The sequence below is a fragment of the Lingula anatina genome, chromosome 7 (genome assembly GCF_051362555.1).
Source record: "Lingula anatina isolate TDL-2025a chromosome 7, LinAna3.0, whole genome shotgun sequence".
Taxonomy (NCBI): Eukaryota; Metazoa; Brachiopoda; class Lingulata; order Lingulida; family Lingulidae; genus Lingula; species Lingula anatina.
This window is the reverse complement of record NC_141773.1, coordinates 17,184,695-17,208,027: the sequence shown is the minus strand read 5'-3', so window position 1 is coordinate 17,208,027 and position 23,333 is coordinate 17,184,695. Positions and strand designations below refer to the sequence as shown.

The window sequence follows — 23,333 nt, the reverse complement described above, 5'->3', positions numbered from 1 at the left end:
AAACAAATACCAAATAATTGATCTTGATAATTACAAAAGGGAGTGTTTTTTACCATGTGATTCTGCTGAACCAAGAAGGGAATTTACATGTTGGTCAGAGATCAAAGTTAACCAACGACACATATTCGCGTTAAAAAGAGACTTGATTTAATTTTCAATGAATTCCGCTTTACTTTAGATGTCAACGTGAACATCACAGACTCGTGCATTTAAAACAATGCATCCAAAGGATTTTTTAAGTTTTCTATTGCAAATTTCGGGTTTATTTGTTTCGATATCCAAATCCATATCTGTGCCGCGATGTGTTAGTTGTGCTCGATAAAACCGGTGTGAATAAAGCATTCGGTAGCAGACGGAAGTGATAATCTTGCGCATGTGCAATCCATGGGTAAACATGGCGGTTCAAGTCGAAAGGCGTTCAGTTGACAGTCAAACAGAAGCCAACGTGTAACGATTTCGCACAGAAGAAAGCTTATTAAAGTGGTAAGTGGTGTAGCCTATGTATTTTGTATTGTGACTGTATAGATACTGTTGTTTTTTTGTCTTAAAACACACGATTCATTCCATTGGGACTACCTAATATTGGATAGCATTTTGAGTTTGACTCGAGTAGTTAACCTATCGCATTGTCAAATTAGCTAGTTTCACTTATTATGTAATACTTAACGCGCATATTTAAACATCTCTAAAAAACGAATGGCTATAATATGCCTTTCAAGGGAAGTCTGGTCTGGTTTAAGTTAAGTAAAAGTAAGCGCTAACGGGCGTATAGTCGTTGTGCACTGCACAGACAAACGTTCAACGTTAAATAATCTTTGATTTCATATTGAGTTTATAATTTATAGATAAACTTTTTGCACTTAGCGCCAGTGTTCCATCCAGTTACGCAGCCAGCAAACAGAACTATCAGATCAGATAGTGAATATTATTACACAAACTGAGGGTACTAGAATTGTCCAAATAGTTTGCATAAAAATTACTTTAAAATATCCAGAATGTCTGAGCTTTTACTTAATATTATGAATTCTTTCACTTATCAAGCTAGAAACTGAGTTTATTTATTTAACCTGTACTGTGATTATTGCTATTTTATATTTTAATTAGAGATATATCATCAAATCTGGAAATGTTGGTTTTTTATTTATGTCCCCAGTTGGAGTTTCCCCATATTGACCTGCTCATCTTCTGCACTTGCATATTCAGGGTTTATTATGAAAAGTCCACATTGGTCTCTGATTTATAATCTACCCATGCAGTTATGATAAGTGATAGGGAATTGGCATTTAGGATAGCCTGGCATTTTATTTGTGGTACTTTCTGTTTCTGAAACTGTCATAACAACTTGTATTAGAAATGGTGGGCAAACTTTTTTTTTCAAAGTGAAAAATTATTAGTGTACATTGAATATGGATAAATATTTATCCACACTTTTATGGAGAAGGTAAAGATACATTTAGGACATTCATTCCATGCTTAGGACCTTACAAATGTGGATTTCATTCAAGCAGAAAATTTATTTTAGGGCCTCTTCTTAATAAAACTCTAAAACTCAGGCATAAAGAAAACATTTAAGTTCCAGTACATTCATAACACATGAAGCCTGTAAATGAGAAAATGGAAAGAATCCATTGTTCACCTATGAAGTATCAGTTAAAATTGTTTTCTGCATTGATAGGGTTTTATTTATAACATGAAGCCATGCTTGAAAAAGCCTGCCGGAAATGTATATGTATATGTTTATGGAAAATTTTTTTAAGCAAGTGGCTGTTAAATTTGAAAAACTCTTATGTAGTTTGAACCTGATATACTATTGCATAGAAAATAAAAGTCAAGCACTGTAAGATAATGGTTAAAATTGAGAAAGAAAAGGTAAAAAATTTTTTTCACTACATTACATTAATTATCCTCAAAAGAGTAAGGTTCACTACAACTAAGTACATTTAAACCAGTTCCTGACCATTTCCTATTTGAATTGAAAAATGAAACATATTCATCTCATTGTTTATCAATTTCCCGTCAGTATTGTTAAAAATTTTGCCCCGGAATAATTTAAATAATTTGACTGCAGGAAATCATGCCATATGAGATGAATAATGCTGGTACTAGTAGGTAATATTGTTGTGGAAGGCATTTATCTAACCAACATCAACTAGGGAATAGTTTTTGTTTTCTGGAATTTATCACATGATACACGTCCATTGCTAAAAAAAAAAAAACAATAATGACAAACAGCTTAATAAAACTAGGACTTCTGTAATTGGATGTGTACTTGTGATGTTTTATTTAATTCATATCCATTTGGTTTGTCACGTTATTTTCTAATGATAGTAATAGCATGGCAGGGGTAATATAAAGATGATATGACAGTTGCTAATTGACTTGATTATTGGGCAGTCAGGAGCATCTTTACAGACACATTTATTATTGGAAGTGACAAGCCTAAGTGGCAGTAATTATATTCTCAATGTGCATTTATGAAGAAGATAAATCCAAACCCAGTCCAACCATATCAATGTGTCAATGGTATGTGATTGAGTGTGACTGTCCAAAACTCCTCTCCAAGAGGAGAACACAGGAAATTTGTAAGAAAGCAGCAGTGTACTTTTTTTATAGCTGAAGTTCATTATTGTTTAGCACAGGATTTGAACCCCTGTGGTTATATGTTTGTTTGTAAGGGGGGGGGGGGGGGGGGGGGGGGGGGGGGGGGGGGGGGGGGGGGGGGGGGACAGGACTTAATTCTAACGATGTTAGCCACTGGTCCTACCACCATTGCTGTTGATTTTAAATATACAGGTTTCACAAAATCAAGGTCTTGTTATTCACCAGACCTCTTTCGGTCTTGGGTTATCCACTTGTCTGAACACACCTTGAGAGGAACATATGGTTACCCCATCTGCTGACATGTTAATGACACAGATGTTTTCAGTGGACTTCCCCTCAGTGCCTCATTATCAAGTAATGTCATGTTAAACCTTGTTGACCTTGTCAAAATTAAATTATGGTAATTATTCAATAAGTGCACAAAAACATCAATTGATAATATCCCCCCCCCTCCCAGTATTTTTTTGACAATACTAAAAAATGTTGATAAAAAAGTTTTGAAAAATCTTTTTACATTGTGTCAGATAGTACATTGTTGTAAGTTCAAAAAATGTTTAATCTTGAAAAAAAAAAAATAGAAAACAAAAGTTATTTGAAATGCTTTGAACCTTGAACAGATAATGGTCTCCCCCCCCCCCCCTAAAAAAGTTGGGTTAAAGCCATTATGCAAAGTGACAGCATGGCTTCGCTCATTCTCCTTGCATGATACTTCTCAGTGGATCACCTTGACAGTCTCCTGATTGGATGAAATCTCTCCGTGTCTCTCTGCTGTGACACTGGCAGCAGCACGAATACATGACCCAAAAGAAAGTTGACTGCATTGGGGTAGAGGTCTTATATCGAGTCTCCTCTGTTGTTTGAGGGCAGAGATAGAGGGTTGTGATCTTATTACCTCATTGAAGAGGAATTTGACAGGTGAGATTGCTGCAACTTTGTGTGTGTGTGTGTGTGAGTGATAGTATGTGTAGTTTAAGATATGGATTTAAGGAAAGAATCATTGGCTGGGGCGACCAATCTTGTGTGTGGGAAAGAGATAGCATTTAACGCTATTTACCCATAGTAGTACTATAATACAGAGTACTGTGGCATAACTCTTGAGGGTAGAAAAACGTCTACCTGTGACCACCTGTTGTCAAATGTACATACTGATAAGCTTGTTTCCATTTAGATGTCTCTTTTTGATAACTGTCCCTCATACTGCTGTATATTACGATAGTCTCCAAAGATGTGGATACTAGTACGCAGTAAATATTGAAATAGCAATGGCTGGGGATATAACCTAGGTCCTTTGGCAAAATTGAACTTGATAGTGGGGCTGTGTGTAATGTGCGGTTAAAACAGATATTTACCTTTGTGAAGTGACTTTGACAAAGTTTTTTTCCAAAAAGGAGAACAGTGAAAAATGATGCAAGAAATGCCTGGTAAAAAAAGAATGTTCATTTACTAGTATGTGGGAAATATTTGTGGCAAAGTTTTGGCAAAAAATGATGATAAAATAAAATAAAAAAAGTATTAAGATAATGATAAAAGTAAATTTGTAATAAGTGAATGAAATAAAATTTTTATGCAATGAAGTGAACCCAGCAATGGTGCTTATCTACATGTTACAAAAAAAATTTTACAGAATTTCATTTTGTTTTCGACTCCTGAAGAAACTTTTGGATTTTGCTGATAAATAAAATCTTGTATTTTCACTAATTTAAGATCTTTGACATCAACAGGAAACCAGAAATGTAAACAAAGCATTGAGTAAACAGTGGGAATATGTAAAGACAGGAAACACTTTTGATTACATATGAAAATTGTTGTTGTTTGAATTTAAGTAACCAGGGCCTATCCATTAAATAGCTTGAGTTAAAAGTTGGTCCCTACTTTATGACATGCTTTTTAAAAACTTCAGAAAATATTTAATCTTGGCTACTGCTCATTCATTTTACCTTTTGAGATCAGGCTAACTTGATATAGAGATGGCAGTACATTTGGTAAGACAGGGCAAAATCATATTGTCCCTTTATTAATCCAAGTAAATTAGTTGTAGTTGAAATGAAATGTAATGTTGCCCCTGTTTTATTTATAACAAGAAAGAAATGGCTGACATGGTAAAGTGAACAATGATTTTTGTCTTGAAGTTAAGAACAGTTTTTGGCCAAATTTCTTTTCTGGTAGAAAGTACCCACTTTTTCTGGACTGTTTTAGATATGATACTTGTAACGATAATCATGCAGTGATAAGTTAAGTTGACCCAACTGTACTGACTGTAAATGCTAAACACTGCAAGAGATCTCAGCTGGGTTGTAACCGTTGGGAAAAAAGGAATGCATGGACTTATTAAAGATTTTGTCAAATGTCTTGGTGGCATTGTCACAGCACAGTGAGATTGCATGGGGCATCATTTCACGCCATATGGATGTTGTCAATTGGCTTTATCTGGTGATCTGTTTACACTCAAAGACCGGTTCAGGTCAGTTCTGCCCTGGGTCGCACTAGTATGTTTGTGTGTGTGTGTATTTGTGTAGATCAGTTGAAAAGAGGTTGACTTCAGCCTTTGGTGCTGCTAAGTCAAATGTAAAAGTCCTTAAGGAAGTTGAGTGGCATCCTCACCACAGGTATCACAGAACTTTTTTTCTCAGCACGACAAATATTTTATGTCGTGAAAACTGGTCACATCTTATTGATTTTTAACCCCATGCACACCAAGGCTGCATGAGGTTGGATCCAAATTTGACTCGAGTGTAAATGTACCTTTGGAATAGAACTCTCTCTATCCATAGGTGGTATAGTGTTTTGCCAGGGGCTGATCCCAATGTAACATGTTGGATGGTGACATACAGTTGGTGACACATTGTGGCATACATATTTATTACAAGTCAGTGACATAGTTGTTGCTGCAGATGGCAGGATGGATGAAGCTGTCTCTCTTGTAAGTTACCTATGTACAACACCTATAAGGTTGTCTTCTTGGTGCGTTAATACATATTCTTCACAGTTTTGAGTTATGATTTTTGATAGTTTTTTAGTGCTATTGACCTTCAAGATTAGATTTCCGTGTTCATAGTTCACTCGTTGGATAGAATCTTATCATTGTCATCATTGTATTTTATCAGACTGATTGTGTATAATAACCTATGCCTCGCCTATCTCTGGTCTCTCATTTGGGTCGCGTCAACTCACAAAATTGTTAATAACATGCCCCTTGTCATTAACAAGGCTGGATAAATGCATGTCCGCTGACCCGGGACTAGTTAATGGGACCATGTGACACTTTAAGTCCATGGGAACAGGAAGGAGGGCAGAGCAAGAAGGTAGTGAGGTATTCTTTTTTCTCTTTTAACTTAAAAAAAGGGTATTTTTATAGTCTGAAAGTGGCTTTGGATTGGTGATACATAGAATGGGGTTCAAGGTGGCAGAGTAAAAAGTTTTACAAAGAATGAGTAATTGTTTCAGTTTTTGTGTAGAGACACCACTGTCTAGATACATAGTGTAATTGCCTGAGTCTGTTAATGTTACTGGAATAGGGGGCATGTGCATAAGTCTTTTTTGCCACAATAACAAATTTGTCAATGATGCCATTTTACTGCTTGGGCTTATGAAAAGAGATCAAGTCCAAAACTGGGCATGAGTCAACTGGTTAGGGTTAGAACATTTCTACTCTGGAGAGAGAGCTTTTGACCAATATACTGACTAGGTATCCCCTATTCTTTTATGAACATAACTACTGCTAAAAGACTACTGCCCCTTGTATCTAGGTCAGTATCAAAGAGAAAAAAATTGTTATCGTTTATGAGGTAAGAAAATCGCACTTATCTATATCTGCTATAGTGACATTGTTTTTTTAAATTCCTGTTAAAATAATATCAGTAATATCTGTCATGAGGGCCTATTAATTTAATGGTAACCCCCCCCCCCAAAAAAAAAAATAAATAAAAAATTCTAAAATGTATTTAAATGTAGTTTTATATAATCACTGAGAAGATATTCCCTAACAGCAGACTATTTCCGTGTTAATCAATGGTTATGAGTGTCATTTGATTGTCACCTGATAATTCCCTGACCCATGACATCTCTGGAATGTCCCAAGAGCATAGCAGGGTGCTGGACACCTGAGATTTATAACCCTAGTGTAAGTATTGATCTTTATCTGTTTAGGATTAATAAGGCTACATACATATGGTGTCATAATAGCCTTTGCTCCCCTCCTCTCCTTACTAGTATTTCTCCCTTCTCTTGTGGATAGATAAAGACTTGTGTGCTTGTGTGTGTGTGTGTGTGTGTGTGTGTGTGTGTGTGTGTTATTACAAGTATTATACACTTGATCAGCAAAATTGTGAATGCTGGAGTTTGCAATATAGACAGCCGTGTGCCATGTCCCTGATGTCTAGTAGCCCTGAAAAGGGCAGATACCTTTAAACGCCATCATGTGTTTCCTATGTCAGCATGCGTTATATAACAAATTAGTTGACTTAGGTGTTTCAGCATGACAGCAGTCTGTTGATAAACTGCCAGGATATACTTGATATGTAGGAATGCACATATAATATATTGCAATCTGTATAAACATACTGGGTTTCAAATGAAATATTTTCACCCAGCAACTTGCTTTAAGGCTTCATTCACATGCAATGTCTATTTTCTAAATTCTATTTTCTATTTGCGGTATGTCTTATGATCACTATCTGTGCCCTGAATATCCCGCGGCGTAATTACTGGCAGCGCGAGCCAGTTACTATAAGTTACTATAAGTAACTGGCTCGCGCTGCCAGTAATTACGCGGCGGGATATTCAGGGCACAGACCGTGATCATAAGATAGCGCGAATAGAAAATAGAATTTAGAAAATAGACATTGCATGTGAACGAAGCCTAAGTGAAAAAAAAAATCCTGTTTACAGTAGAGTTTATGCACAATGTGTATTGACATGCAATAAGGATTATATTATAATTATTTCATAAGCCTTTTTAGAAAAAGGTGATTTGTAACCACTCCCGTCTAGGAAGCAAGAAGCCGTGTTCACAACTGGACTAACTTAGACTAGAGATGATCCAGCCAATGTCACTGGGTCACAAGTATGGCTTAATAACTCAAATCCCATGCTCAGCTGTCTGGATGATCAGGATAGTCATGTTTTCAGTCAAGTTAGTTCCAGTTCAGTGCTACAAACTCACTATCTCATAAGACTTTGTTATTACACCAACTTTACCATAGGTATCCCATAGAATAACATTGTTATTTCAATCTAAGTGTAGTGGACGGGACAAGGGAAAGATTAGATGTTACCCTGTGGTGAGCTGATCATAAATGGACATCTTGGTGAGATTGATTGTACCAAATGATGCTGGCCTAAGTTAACTAGAAACATGACATAAGGCTATTCTAAGACTGCATTGATCTACTTCTGAACAAGACATAAAAGTTTCACGCTGTTGAATGAAGGACCCAATACAATCCTCTATACTGTCTGTCTCTGCTCTGTTTTTGTAATGCTGTTACTCACACTGTGTAATATGAATACTAATACCTGTTTTCCAACAAACTTCCCCTTTCTAAACAACTGATATTTGACACCTAAATCCTCATAAGGAAAAAAAGAGTTCTATGACTGGATGATGTGTTAGGGTTGTGTTGTTGGAACACCCAAGTCACAGTGAAAGGTTAAGGTTAAGCCTGTGCTCTTTCCTCAGCCCTGTTGGCATTGATTTGTATAGGTCTTGGCTATTTGCAGGGTAAACATGTACTATTGTCTGGAACCTGGGGTTGTGTTACCACTCTTCTCTGTGGAATTGTACTTAATGATCTGAAGGGGCTTGTCAGCTATTGGAATTGGAAGTGATGTTTAGATGTGATGTGAGAAAGCCAGTCCCTGCTTTCTTTTCATTGTGTTTACCAAGCACTCTTGTGCTTGACTCTTTTTGTTCTCACAGACTCCATGAAGACAGGGATAGATTAAACATAAAGATTTTTTTGTATTTTTTTATTCTTTTCCTCTAAATTATGATAATATATTATCTTAAAAGGTCATATCAGTGCCCCCCTCCCCTTCTGTGTACTCTTTACCTCCTCCATGGCTATCAGTTTGGTTAAAAATATCAGTAAAAAGGTGGCATTGATTGTTTTCTTCCTCTTTTTCATTGGTTATTTGAAGGAATAATTTAAAAGATAAAAATATGTTTTGGTGGTGAAAAGAATGTGCATGGTTTTTGAATGGATAGGTTGAACCACAAATTTTATAAAGCTTTTTTTTTTTTTTTTGCAATTGTTTTATTATTCAGCATTTCCACTTGTCTTTAATTAACAGCTCTGTAAAAAAAATTACTCATTTGAAGTGATGGAGCATGTTTTTTTATCAGTTCCTGTGTTGCTAACACAGGGAAATGATAGTACTGTGAGTCAGACTGTAGGCCAGACTAAAGGAAGATGGTTTTACAATAAAACCTCAGTCAAAAGTTGACATGTGGGATATGTTGCACTTTTTTTTTTCTGCCAGGAAAAGTGAAAGACTGGTTTCATTCTGCATTTGTGAGATTACTAGTAGGATGAAAGGTAAGTTTCTATGCAATCAGTGTCATCACATGCATGTACGTTGTGGTTTGGGAAAAGGTCAAATGTGTGCACAGTGGTGAATGTGATTGCCAGAGATGCACATGTTTGAATAGATAGGCCTGCCTTCTTGTTTCATCCAAATAACTTATTTGCATGAGGAGACATATAATGGATTTAAGAAAATTTAAAAGGAAGTTTTCCAGCGTAGGGTTGTATTTTCTCTGGTGCCCTCAGTCTCGTGCATATTGATACTTGTTAGCTACAGATGAAATTGTCATCCGCACAACTCTGCAGCCATAAATAAAACAAAGCCATTTTATTTCGCCAAGGGTTATGAGTCTACCATAGACAGAAATGTTTGCAGCCAAACATGCAGTTAATCCAGTTGTTATGTCTGTTGTGACACATTATAGCCTCCCGGTATGTTGATGTTATATGCTCCATGGAGTAACAGATGCTGTGTTACATGGTTGGATGACACATTGGAGGCATCCTCTAGATGTCAAAGGAGCGGAAATTTTCATGTGTTTTTTTATTGGTGTTTTTGTGCCTTTGTCTTATTTTATGTTGTATGCTTTTCAGTCAGTTGTTTTGTGTTGTCTGTTTTTCATTTCTCTTTGTTTGGGACATCATATTTTCCTTCTTGTGAGATTTTCTTCCTTTGAATTGATAAAGACTTAGGTGTGGTATATTTTATTTAAAATTAATCAAATTATTTAATTGGAGAACGTTTTTAGCAGGGGAGGGATTAACCTAATTTAGCATTGTCTGCTCTCTTTCCTGCATTTAGTGATATCTGGCTTCATCCTACCATAAAAAAATTTGGCCATGTGCTAATTAACAAACTTATTTGGTTTAGGAGATGCAAAATATATACTAGTAACAGCTTTTTGCCAAATATATTATATTATAATTGATTAATTTTGAGATATTTATTTGGCTACATTTATCCAGAGTTAGCACATATTATATCTCAAGATTCCATCAAGGCGTGTCTCATTAAGTCCAATTTCTTGTCATCTTAATTTTAATGTTTTGTTGAATAGTATAATATTCAAATCCTTCCTGGGTGGCATATATGTTAACTGTCATTTAAGATTTGCGAGAAGAATAGTATCTTGTGTGCTTGATAATTTTATCATGTTTTAAACCATGCACAAATGACAATTAGGGATGTCTAGGTTTAACTGCCAAATAGATTGGCTTTGTACTGCAATCTAATAGTATCATACTACATACATATATACTTGTAGATAAATGTTTGATAAAAGCATACAACTGAGTTAAAAGTCCGACATGACAGAGATGGCCCACTGCATATCAGATGATTAAAGCAATAGTAAGGATTGGGTTGTCTGACAGTTCTGAACTAGTTTGAGCAATGAGAATACTAAATCTGATCTAACAATACAATAAGTGATGCCTAAACTGAGGCCTAGTTATGGTCCAACACCGAGGGGGAAAAATGTGAGTGTTAACCAACCTCTTGTAATCAAAGGGTTCAGTTTGACTGAATTGAAACTGGACAGTTAGTCATAAATACGTGCTAAATGAAGGAATAGTTAGATCAGATGGTATTTTGTGAGTGAATCAGTTCATATGCTCTGCAGAGCAGAAATTAAGTGGCATTGGCAATCTGACATCACAAAGTTAGTGTATAGGCACAATAAATAATGTGTGTGTGTGTGTGTGTGTGTGTGTGTGTGTGTGTGTGTTTGTTTGCGTAGAAGTGGGAATGGATAGCAGTTAAGTGCCAGTGGGGATGTTAATTGATTATCAACTTAAACTTAATGAAAACAGAGAGTTATTGTCTTAAGGTGTTGTTTGTGCTGTAAGAGTTGGTTCCTCTGACTCATTTACAGAGGAAATGAGTCCAACAAAATTAGAAATTAGTAATAAAAAGGTGAAACCTGTCTTGGTGGTTCAGTTAATATGTAAGTCATGCACATCTCTATTTGAAGCCAAGTTAGAGGTATTGTGCATACTGCCGGTAAATGCAGTCGAATGGTAATTACAAATGTTTGCTTTCGGTCACAGCATGCATAATTGTTTTGAACTAAGACTTGGTTTTGTCTAATACTGTAACATATTGTCATACTGCCCCTTACTATTACAGTTGACATTGTTATAGTAGTATTATTACTGTAGATAAAGTATTTGTCAAGCTGCCATCAAGCATGCCCTTTTTTGCTCCTTTTTAGCGCTTGCTGAATTCGATATCTAATTCTTTTCATATTTTCAAAATAATAATAAAAAGAGCTCTGTCTCCTCCAGTGGAGGAGGTATGACTTCACACCTGTGGAGTGTTGTGGTATTGCAGACCATTACTCTCCAGCTGTCATGGTGAAGAATTTAATACTAATTTCATTGTATATGTATATTTACAGGTGAACATTACAAGAACATGAGTGGCACTTGATGGAGATAACCACAACCAACGGGACCACTACCGCTAGTGAGATTGGCCACTCCCAGAAGCGCTTCATCTCTCCTGAGAGAGCAGACTCTTCCCTTGTGCCAGATGGAGAAGATGCTAGCACGCCCAAGGGCAGGTTTATTTCACCAGAGGGCTCTCATTGCAATGCCAGCGTGGTAGTCGTGGATTCTGTGCCTTATTCTGTAGATGACAAGTCCCAGAAAGCAAGGTTCATTTCTCCAGATAATTCACAAACCACAGTTATGAATACAGCAGAGCAGGATTCGTTCCAGGGAGAGTTAGTTGGGACTGCACATTATGCTTCCTCACCAGAGCTCTTAGAGAGTGGTAGTGCTCCTGTCACAGCTGTGGGTGACAGTGCTGGTGACAGTCATTTATCACAGGACCAACGCCCTGCTCAGCAGTCACAACCTGACGGTAATGAAACAGGTGACAAGAATGTTAAAAATAAAAACATCTCGGGCGAGGCGACCTCAACAAAGTCTCGCAAACCCGTGACACGAAGAAGGTCAATAAGGTCATTGATAATGCAAAAATCTGATAGCTCAGAGAAAGTGGCGCCACCTCCTGGAGATGGAACCCCAGCTGAGCACCAAGCCGTGAATGGCGGGGTCGCCAGTGATCAACGTAGTGGGAGTCATAAACTTAAAGCAAATGTGGACAGAAAGTCCAGTAAAAAAGCTGCGGGACAAATTAAGGTGAATATTGAAAAGGAGTATGTTCACGAAACATCCTTGACCTATTTACAGGCCATGGAGCAAATACTCCAGGAAGCTGATGAAGACGCTTTAGACCAAATTATCCAAGAAATCTCGTCAGTGAAACAGAAAAGACAGTCCAGCAAACTAGACTCTAGTATGGACGTGAAGGTTCCTGCTGAGAAACCATTAGAACTGGACCACGAGCACATGGTGTTGGAGTCGGAGCCTCCCACAGAGTCATCTGGAATCGCCAGTATGGATATGTATGAGGAGGACATGAAGAAACGGGGCAGTAGTCTCCCAGCTGGGATGATGCTGCAGTCGGCGAAGCCTTACTCCAAGAGTATGGAGTTATCCTACTCAAGTGTATCACCACCTTGCCTGAAGAGCTCCCCCATCACACAGTATGAGGGACAAGAGCATGGACAGTTAGAGTTTACCTATGAGTCTATGTCAAATGAGACACTGGACAGCCATGGTGGCGATGACTTGACCAAGGGGTACATGTATGGCTATAGCTCCACACCAGCAAGACCTGATGAACACGAACATCCTTTGGTTGGGGGATTTGAACAAGATAATGGCATAATAGAAGGTCAGGTGGATAGCTTTGAAGTCAGCACTCATAATAAACCATCCCAGGCCAATTACTCAACCCGCAGTGCCTCCACATTGCCTGCTTCCACCAGCAAGCCTCCCATCTCAGCAAAACCCCCCTCGGTTTCAGCCAGTCATGTTCTTCCATCAGGTCACCACCCACCAAAGCGACAAATGAGAATCCCAGGATACGTCCTCTCAGCTAAAAACATCCAGGGGGCACCACTCAACACTAAGAAAACTACCCGGTACGTCTCCCCACCAGAGGCCAAATCGGTGACCCTGCCCAGAGCGTGGGCCGATGAGGAGGGACAGCCTGATCCCTCCATAGTAAGATCAGGAGAGGAGGAAAAGGAGATCCCATCTGCGTTACTTCAGAGAGGTCATGTGTTGAAGAAGGTGGGTGTATTCGAACAGGTGGTGACCCGTCACACCACATCCCAGGGGCGACTGCAAGGGCGGCCCCCAGTACCTCCCAAGGTGAAGAAGCAGGGCTCGCTGGAAGGGTTTGGGAACAGAGTGGCTCTGGAGAGGTCCGAGGAACAGGAGGAAAATGGTAAGTTCTCTTGTAAAGTTTATGGGATTATTATATGAAGTTATTTGTAAACCACCTTTTTTGTCCTTTGCTGTCCATACCTCCATTGCCCTTTGTACTGTTGATTTATTTTAACCCTATAGTAAGAAATTTTTAACTGCTGTTGACTGTAAGTGGCTTGCCAAGTTAACAATAGTGTTTTAAATTTAGTGAAATACTTTCCCTTTTGTTTCACCCAAGTTTTTAAATAGATTAAGGATTTGGTGGAAATTGTTAATGCCCCAGCCTTTCCCTTATCACAATGACAGTATTGCTCAACTGTTTCAGTGATGCTACTTAGATTGATTTGTTTCCATTATCACTGTTACTGAACAACTTTCAGACATTTCTTTCAAATTTAATCAGTCCGAACAATTCTAGATATTGTATTCTGGATTATATAATTGTATTCTGAATTATGGTTAGATTGATGGAATGATAGCGTGGTTAATGGATTAATGATGATAAAACTGATGGAATGATGATGATGATAATGGTATTAGTGATGATATCAATGATGAAGATTTGTGGCATGGGTGATGGCAGTGATCATGAAATACAATGCTGTGTATTGAATGGTGAGAAATAGGGTTATTGTTGGTGTTGTTGGTTTTGATGATTGCAGTTTTGTTGTAGGTTACAATGTGGAGATGTTGTTGATCAGATGGTTGCAATGTTGAGTTGTTGTTGATAATTACAATGTTGATGTTTTTGTTGTTGAATGTTGTAATGTTGAGCCATTATTGATGGTTACTGTGTTAAGTTGATGATGATGCTGATGATTACAATGTTGTCTTGTTTCTGTTGTTTCTGTATGATTGAAGTGTCAATGAGATGTTAATGAGATGTGTTTATGGAAAATGAGAATGGTTTTGTCAGATGTAATTTGATAATGTCACAGATTGCTTGTTTCCCTTAGGTGTGTGATGTTGTTTCAGTGGTAACAGCTCTTTTTTATGTCCCATCATGCGAATGCAAATACAGTATGAAAATTTATCAACTAGAACCAAATATCTGCTTGTCCTGTTTTACAGTTTATGTTATATATAATATTGACATGAACTGACTTATGGTTTATAATCTGTTTGGAACTTTATCTTCTTGTGTTCAGCATTGTATCTTCGTAGCTCATCAAAAACACCGATCCCATGTTGTGGATTTGCCCCCCCCCCCCTTCTCCCATAGTGCAGTTCTTCTCGATCTCAGGTGATAGCATGTTTTTTATTACATCATTTTCCTATCCACAAACTTTCCCTAGCATTCTGTTTATTTTCATCTCAGACAAATAGGAAAACTGAAATCACTTTCCTCACACTAAAGTTAAAGGACATTTAATAATTAAATTTCAGGTATCTGTGTTATCTGTAGTCAAATTGAATTAGTTTTGTAAAACATGGGAAAAATTTGGCATCATGCGAGTTCAATTTACTCTCTCCATAGATTATCAGTACTTCACAGATGTTTGGAATTACACTGATCATGCAAAATCAGGGTTGTGGCAGGTTTTTCAAAAGAACCGTATAGAAAAGTGTGTTGGTTCTCTAAATATAATGACTAATGGAAGTCGTAATGAAGTGATGAAATATTACTTATGTTTGTTGAATAATGCAAAATTATTTTTATCACAAAAGCTCTGGTTTATAAATCTTTAATGTTTTTGCTGCAGGCATCATGATTTATATAAGAATTATACATATTTAGAATAATCAGTGTGGGTATATATTTAAAGTAGATTATTAAAAAGTCATGGAATACATTTTGTAAATGTAAATTGGGCTGTAAGATTTAAATGTGCATACACAAGACTAACAATTTTAGCAGTTTTGAAGGAACTATGGAACATTGATTTTCACACTCTTTGTCAAATTGTCAATCTCATGACTGATTCTTTTGTAACTTTCCTTTCTTTCTTACAAAAATAGTCTGACATTTCCTTTTTGTCGTGTTCTTCCACATATGCAACAGAAAACTCTTGCGCAACAGCTTCAGAAATAGAATCTCAATTGAATAATGCTGCAACAGTTGTAGAACTAAGTGGAGAAAATTGATGGGAATTCAATTGCGGGTATCAATTATCTTGGTCATGTATTGGATCTACTTTGACATTTTGTAGAGTGTGGCTTGGCTCAGCTCTGCCTTGTTTCTGGGTGAGCTGATGGTTATTATCTAATACATATATATGTATACTTGTGCACTGGAGTTGCCCTGTGACAACTTTAAACTGCCTGTCATTAAAATAATGCACGCTGTGCATTGATGATAATGGTAGGGCATTACTGGACAGAGAGAAGCCTTGACCTCTTGATAGTCAATAAAGGAAGATGATACCCCATCCTCATTATTTTACTGGACACTGGACAAAATTGACCTCTCGATAGTTGATATTTATTGCATTGAGATGATACTTCACTGTCATTGTGCTGGGCAGTAATGACCACCTGATAGTCAATACAGGGAGATGATACCCCATCCTCATTTTTTTGTACTGGGCACAAGGCAACATTGACCACCATAGTCAATATAGGGAGATGATACTCTACTATCATTATTGTACCGGGCACTGGGCAGTATTGACCACCTGATAGCCAGCATCCTGGTACTTACATGTGGATAGTGGTCAGTTTGTGTTCACATTTGGGGATGGTCAAGGCTAAGGGAGGGACTGGCTGAGTAGTCCAGGTGCTGAGAGGAATTTGTGAAATTGAGTATACATCGATGAAGAGTTCTCCATGCTGATCAGTACAGTCGGGACTTCAAGTTACCAGTGTCTGTTTTTGGAATAGAAGAGCATATTGCTACATATACTGGCTGCAGTTTTCTGGCATAATATATCGTGGATGCTTTATGAGGATTTCTTTTGGAGAATAGGATGGAATAGGTCATTTTATTGTCATATGAGCATCATAGGAAGAGGATTGGTGAACTGAACATAAACTGCTTTAGTGCATGGCACGTTACCAATATTACAACCTAAACTCCAGAACACTGAAATTTTAGTGAAGAACCAGTGCCTCTGGTTTTCCGACTTGAAGGTAAACCAAAGAAGAAATTTTAAAGCTTGTGGAAATAACTGTTAGTTGCCGATTTGCTTGCCCACTTATAAAGCAAAAACATACATCAAAGAGGACTAGTTGGCAAAGTGGTCAGAAATTTGCTTCAGTTTCTTGGCAAAGGTTGTGGGAACAGTGCTCGTTTGTGTCAGTTTGGGGTTTGTTACTTATGGCCAGTTGAATTGGTTGTGGCCAGTTTTTTTTTTTTTTATTTCTTTTTGTATCAGTTGGGAGATCTGGACTATATCCAACTTGGTATTAATACCTTAAGGTTATCAAAGTGAGATGAAAGAGGTTGAACACCAAATTTGCAACTGAAAGTATTGCTCGATTCTTAGTAAAGTTCCTTGAAAACTAAAATTGAAGAAACAGTTGAGGAAATCTGTAAAGAAAAAAAAAAACTTGTAGGCTTTAATACCTTGCAAGTTTTCAAGGGGGAGAAGTTAAGGGCAAATATATACTATCTGAGATATTTGGACCCCAAACTGTGACCACAGGTGCTTGATCACTGACCAGTGATACTGATTGGACAAATATACCAGTTATTTAGCATCTGTCCATCAGGAGGTTTACCTATCTTTCTATCTATCACACACACATCTTCATGTTTTCCTCAGTTTTGCACTCTTCTTTCCTGTACTGCCAGTAAGAACAAGAGAGGAATTCTTTCCAAGATTTGGGAAGCAGTTTGTGCAGGCACAGTGCATGTCTTCTTATTGCATGTCTGTAGTAAGAGAAGATAACTGGAGGAAAAAACTGACAGTAATAGTGAAAGCTGATGCCTCTGACACATAGACTTTGTTTTCTTTATGGATGGAGTTGCGTGTATATTTATATACATAGGGAGAGAGAGTGTTTCAGGAGATGATTACTTTAATATGAATCTTCTGCAGTGGGAATTGAAAGAAGCAGCTACCAGTAAATCACAGAAGGAGAAGGACATCCTACAGTAATATTGATACAGAGGCCTGACACCTGACAAGGTGACAGCTGACTGGACACTGCTGGCCTATACTTCTAGATGGTATGACATTCAAGAGCTGGGTAAAAGAATTGATTTATGTCCATATGCTAATGTACTGACTTGGACATTACAGATAATACAACTGTATCGTGTTATCTCTGAGCAGTCATGTGGCTACTGACATCTCTGACAATTTGACTGGACACTGTAATCTAATATCATTGGCGTGGTATGAGCACCACATACTTGCGTGCTCTAACAATAAAGATAATCCGCAACACAATATAACAAATGGGCGGACTCGGCTAAGACAGACAAGGATCTAGTTAATCATTCTCAAGATCTCTATCTGATACAAGTGACATTTTATTTATATATATCCTTCGACTTTTGCAAAACCGGTGGAGCACATACAAACCTGTATAATACATACAGACAGTCTGATATGTGCAAACCTGTGTAATGAGATTGATGGATTTGTAAATTGCTTGAAACAGCCAGAGGGGGATTTTTTTTTCAAACTACAAAGAGATTCATCTTCAGGGGACCCGGCAGGACTAATATGCAATTGCCCTTTGCCTCTAGTGGTGTGGACTACATGCTATTTACCTATATTAGCTGTGTGTAGACTTTCTACCCAGAAGGCAGCTGAGACAAGGATTATTATTGTAAAATATATTACTGAAGATACAAGCTGCCTTAGAGACTTGGATTATTATAGTGCACTTACTGGGTTCAGTTCTTTGTAGCCTGATTGTTGCAATCTGAAGAAAGATGTCTGCTGTAAAAAATGGTAGGTAGAATAAGAAAAAAAAAATGTTATATGGTGGATGACTGTGTTCTTGATGCTGGGCTTCAGTAGAAAGTGGACTAGAAATGACTGTTTTATTTATACATATTAATTGTCTGTATGCACGTTGATGTGTGTGTGTGTGTGTGCGCGTGCACATCCGCATGCATGCGCCTGGGAAGGGGAGTTTTAAGGTCTTATATTTCAAGCCAAGAGCAAGCAGAATCATATAGCTTTATTTGAAAAATAAAGGATAAATGCATTTTTAATGCATTCAGATTCATGGTCAGTTTAGTACATGTGTATATATGAAGTATATTTAGAGTTGATATTGACCAGGTGGCCTCTGTAAGACCGCATGATATATGGTCAAAGGACAGGAATGTTGACACAATGATCCATGTATAGTCCCATCTCCCTTTACCAAGTTACATATATGCACTGATGTGATGTTCTATCCAGTATCCTGTAACAAAGGATCTGTCTCTTCTACAAACATTTGAGTCTTCTTGTGAACAGTCTTGTTGACAGTACAGAAACCGACACCCTTGCTCATTTAATGTTACAACGTTACAATAAATATATTGTTTGAATATAGTGTGGAAGGACTATAGTCCTGTGAGTTAACAGGTTGGTATTTATACCTAGAGGTATAGAGCCGGGGTGCATACCTGTGGTGTTGGTCATATTCAACAGATATATAATAAGGCAAGATATAAGGATAGATAGTCCACGTGACTTATACTCCATGTCCACAATATATTGACTTGCAAGGCTTTTAAACCTCTAGAGCATGAAGTGTGAGGTTTCAAATATGGCTCTCAAGTGAAGGACTGCTAGAGTTACCAGTATCAGCTACAGATAGTCTGATGAGACTGATTTCCTGCTCTGGGGTAGTATTGTACTCTGATTAAGCTCAGACTCAATGATAACCAGGATGTGTGTGTGTGTGTGTGTGTGTGTGTGATGTGATGTGATGTGATGTGATGTGGTGTGATGTTAATGTAAGGGGGATATAGTTGAAAGTTGTTGATGACATTTGATGGGATCTGATTAGCATTGCTAAGTTTCTTTTTCTGCTATCCCAAAATTGTGAATTGTGAAACTGGTGAAATATAAGAAGGATAAACAGATATTAAATGATGTAAAATAAAACAAGCAGAGGAGTAAAAGATTTATGGGTGGTTGTGGACATACAGACAGGCAGACAGACAGCCTCCCCCCCCCAAAAAAAAAAAAAAAAAAAAAAAAAAATGATTTCCTGTCTTCATGTATAGTGTCCTTCCTAAGCACCAAATTGATTTCACTGTTGACTTGCTATGGTGGTCTTAGGTCGACAAGACAGACTTCAATACGATGTGGTCAGGGCTTTAGAGTCTGTGTCTAATTTACTGGAGATCCTGACTTTTGTTATTATGCTAGTTCTCTTTTCAGGTTTGTGTTCTTATTCAGTGACGCCATTTCTCAGTTTATTTAATGCCTAGACAGCATTCTGTATGTGACTGTTTGCACCAAAGGCATTTGTGGATGTTCTTTGACTTGGATAAGCATGTTTTTTTTTATTTTTTATGTATCTACTTTCTTTTTTGGTGCACCCCTAAATTAAAAAAGAGAGAGAGAGAGAGATTGAATAAACAAAATAAACAGCCTTTTTCAGATGAGAAAACTAGAAATAACTGTGCTGTGTTGAATAATCAAGAAATAACATTTTGTTAATTTTCGAAAATATTTTCAGCCGTACTTAAGTTAGATGATTAACAGTCTTGTCATGAGTGAAGCCCTTGGTGCATACCATGCAGTACATTAGTCTGGTAGTTTGGTAGAACTGGGGAGTATTAGCATATATAAAAGATGCTTCAGATAATTTACTCTATACCTACTATACATTTGTTCCGTGGAATGCAGTAAGTTTTGCAAAATAATTCAAAACTCTGCATAAGGCAATACATTCCAAAAAAAAAAAAAGGAATCGAAGAAGTTGTCATTTAGATATAACTCCCAGCAAAGCTTTGGTAAGCATTTGTGGTATTTTCTGTTGAGATAATCTTGTCCAAGACAGTCATTGTCACGCTCCTGGTTTATGTGAGACCATCCTCTCTGTGTTAACTGGGAAGGTACTGTATATATATTTGTATTCAATGCATTGTTGGGGTCAGTGGTTGGGGTCTATGCCATGGAGACAAAACCATTCTCCACTCTTCCCTGTCTTTACATGGAGTCTCAGGTCATGAATAAGAGGGTCTCGACTAAAACTGTTTTATGGTATGTTTTCATTGATAATAGGTTGATCTTTCATAGTATGGCCTTTCAGTATGGCAGTCAAAATTTGGGGATGACAATGAGAGAATGGGGATAATAATTTGGGTGACAACCGACCAGGTGCTCTGGCATGACCTACACCAAACTTTGCATTCAGACTGTATACTTCCTGAACCTGGTCTTAGAATGGTCTTAGATTGTGTGTCCATTTTAGTGTGGGTCTCCAGACTCTGTGCAGTGGAATGTTTGTACAGCCTAGGTAACCCTGTCTTTCATGAATGGGATGACAAAAGCCTTGCAAGTCAGGAATTGAGGTTCACTGAGTTTGTGCCGGGGATGGCATTGTTGGCTTGATATGTTTACTGTAGGATTTGGACATTAAAGCTACTTGGATATATGTCATTTTCTTTAAAATAGATGATAAGAGAAGTTAAAGTAAGATTATTGGATCATAGACAGAAAAAGTTAATTGAAATTTTACTCCAAACTTTTTTTTCAAAAATCAGAAAAATCATTGGAATCAGAAAACTTTGGAAACTTAAAAAAAAATATGTGAGAATAAAATTCTGTTTCTTTTTGAAGAGTTCTATGAGTATGATCATTCCACAATATCTTTATCAGCCACAGGGTCATGCACTTTGCCTCCATGGGAAAGTGATTAGATGAACCAGCAGCATCCATTGATGGAACAAGTCCGTTTTTGTTTTGATTTGTATATTATTTATCTGAATGGCGATAACAGTGTACAACATGGCGTCAATCTAACATTTTCACTTTTGATATACATGTCTGTTGGGCTTATGGCTCAGCGGTCACTGTAGGGCAGACATTGAGTACAGAAAGTTTGTTCACACTTTGAACAAATTTGAACCAGACTACAGCGTGTCATTTGGCATTACCAAGTGACCGTTGGCTCCTGTAGTTTTAAGTTCAGGTGGTTCATTGTTATCCAGCCGCCCTGGGATGTAGACAGAACCACCTTATCTGGATATCTGGTCGAGTCATTTTTTCTCAGTTGAAGGTTGATATCTGGTCCAAACTTGATCTGTGTGTGTAAAACATTTGTGAACTGCATTAATCAGGATTTGCTTTATCGCAACTTTTGACTTGTGTTTTTTATGCTAACATACTTTTCTAAATGTTATAAAAACAACCTCAGGGAGCAGGGATCATGTATCTAGAATAAAAAAGAAGATATGCTGAGGAATTACTGGAAGTGCTATATTGTGCTGTGCCTGGATTGTGTTGCTGTGATCTTGGCACATCTAGCACAATGAATGGCACACCATTTCTCTATGCACATAGTTATGTCTTTACTTTCTGCAGTCATGTCTTTACTTGTCTTGGACAGCTCATGAACTGACTGACCTAAATAAATCTTATGGACTTAGGTCAGAGTAGTCTAAAAAAAAAAAAAGAACTTGCCTAAAAGTTAGTACTTACTTTTACCCTTTTTTTTTTTTTTTTTTTTTGTGTGTGTGTGTGTGTGTGTGTGTGTGTGTGTGTGTGTGTGTGTGTGTGTGTGTGTGTGTGTGTGTGTGTGTGTGTGTGTTGGTATACCCTGTGTCTGGACCTCTATGGATCTAACATGGTCTCATCACTGATTTTAGACTTAAATTGCTCAAGGTCTAATTTCCCTGTCTGGACACACCTCCTCACACACATTCTGTAATAATTCATCAAAGAGAAAACATAAAGAGCTTACAATAATGGTGATACAATCACTACCTTTGTTTCCGTCTCTTAATTGATTTTCTCAGAAATTTTTGTTGGTTTGGTGTGATGACATCTTTGACTTCATCTGAGAGGAATTGTCCCATGACATTTTGGTAAAAGGACGGATCGTGTGTTCCTTTACGTAAGTGAGGCAGATAACAATGAGCAGTGTGAGACGCTGTATTCCAGGTTTTGTAGCAATATCATGGCATGCACACAGTGCTGTTGTATCTATAGAAATGTGGTGTCACATTAATGGAGCATTGTAAACTTATTAGCACATGTTCAGTCAAGTGAGCACTGAAGTGCATCACAGTCTGAGTGTGTGTTAAATGTAATTTCTATTAAAAACCTGTGTAATTGAACTAAATAGAAAAAAAACCCTCACCCAGCCTTGGAGCATCAATTAAACACCATCTATAGACAGATCATTGACAGAAATAGGTGAGATGGAAAATGGAGACGAGTTGTGGGAGAGTAGTCCGGGATTAGAAACTGGGCTGATGTTCTATTGAATGTGTCATGCTATAAGGCAGGTTTACTCATGAAAACTAAAACAACCCTTACTAGTTCTATGAACAGTGATATTTCTGCTTGGACAAAAATGTTAAAAAATGACAGGAATGCTTTTTAAGGTATTTAATGTTTGGAAATATCACTAGTGAACTCAGTGAAGTTTTTAAAAGTTTGGGTCAAAACAAAAGCCCATATGGATTGTTTCTGGGATGTTCCACATTTTTTTTAGTGTCAATGTGACTTAGCCCATCATCCCTTAGGTAATACTGAAAGAAAACCATCATGATCATGCTTACACAATTGGAATAGACTGTTATTGCATAGTGCAGCGTTTGCCTTGAGCAATATTTGAAAGATTAATCACTCATTGATCTGTAGATGCAGATACAGTGTCACTTCTGTCAGAATGTGGACAGTTTTGAAAATGTAATAATCGTTAGCCTAAAGGTTGTTCACACAAGTGTATAACAGTTGATCATCTGTGTACATATGACGCACTGGAGGCATTCTATGGCATGGACTTTGTTTTGACTTAATACAGAACAAAATTGTTTGTCATTGTTCAAACCAGTGATTTAATGATTTTTGCTAC

General features: G+C 37.4%; 1 protein-coding gene across 6 annotated transcripts in view; it reads left to right on the top strand.

Annotated features, from left to right (window-relative positions):
* Positions 1 to 334: 334 nt before the first annotated feature.
* Positions 335 to 23,333, top strand: part of LOC106178960 (uncharacterized) — a 45,370-nt gene continuing 22,371 nt past the window's right edge. The window contains exons 1-2 of one of the 6 annotated variants that reach the window (XM_024074958.2): positions 335 to 483; positions 11,525 to 13,428. In XM_024074958.2, coding sequence (XP_023930726.2) covers positions 11,556 to 13,428 — 1,873 coding nt within the window. In that variant the 5' untranslated portion in view covers positions 335 to 483; positions 11,525 to 11,555. Of the gene's footprint in view, positions 484 to 3,348; positions 3,517 to 5,128; positions 5,522 to 5,691; positions 5,912 to 11,524; positions 13,429 to 23,333 lie in introns of those variants that run through there. The other 5 variants (XM_024074963.2, XM_024074959.2, XM_024074962.2 and 2 more) reach the window with 5 other exon arrangements.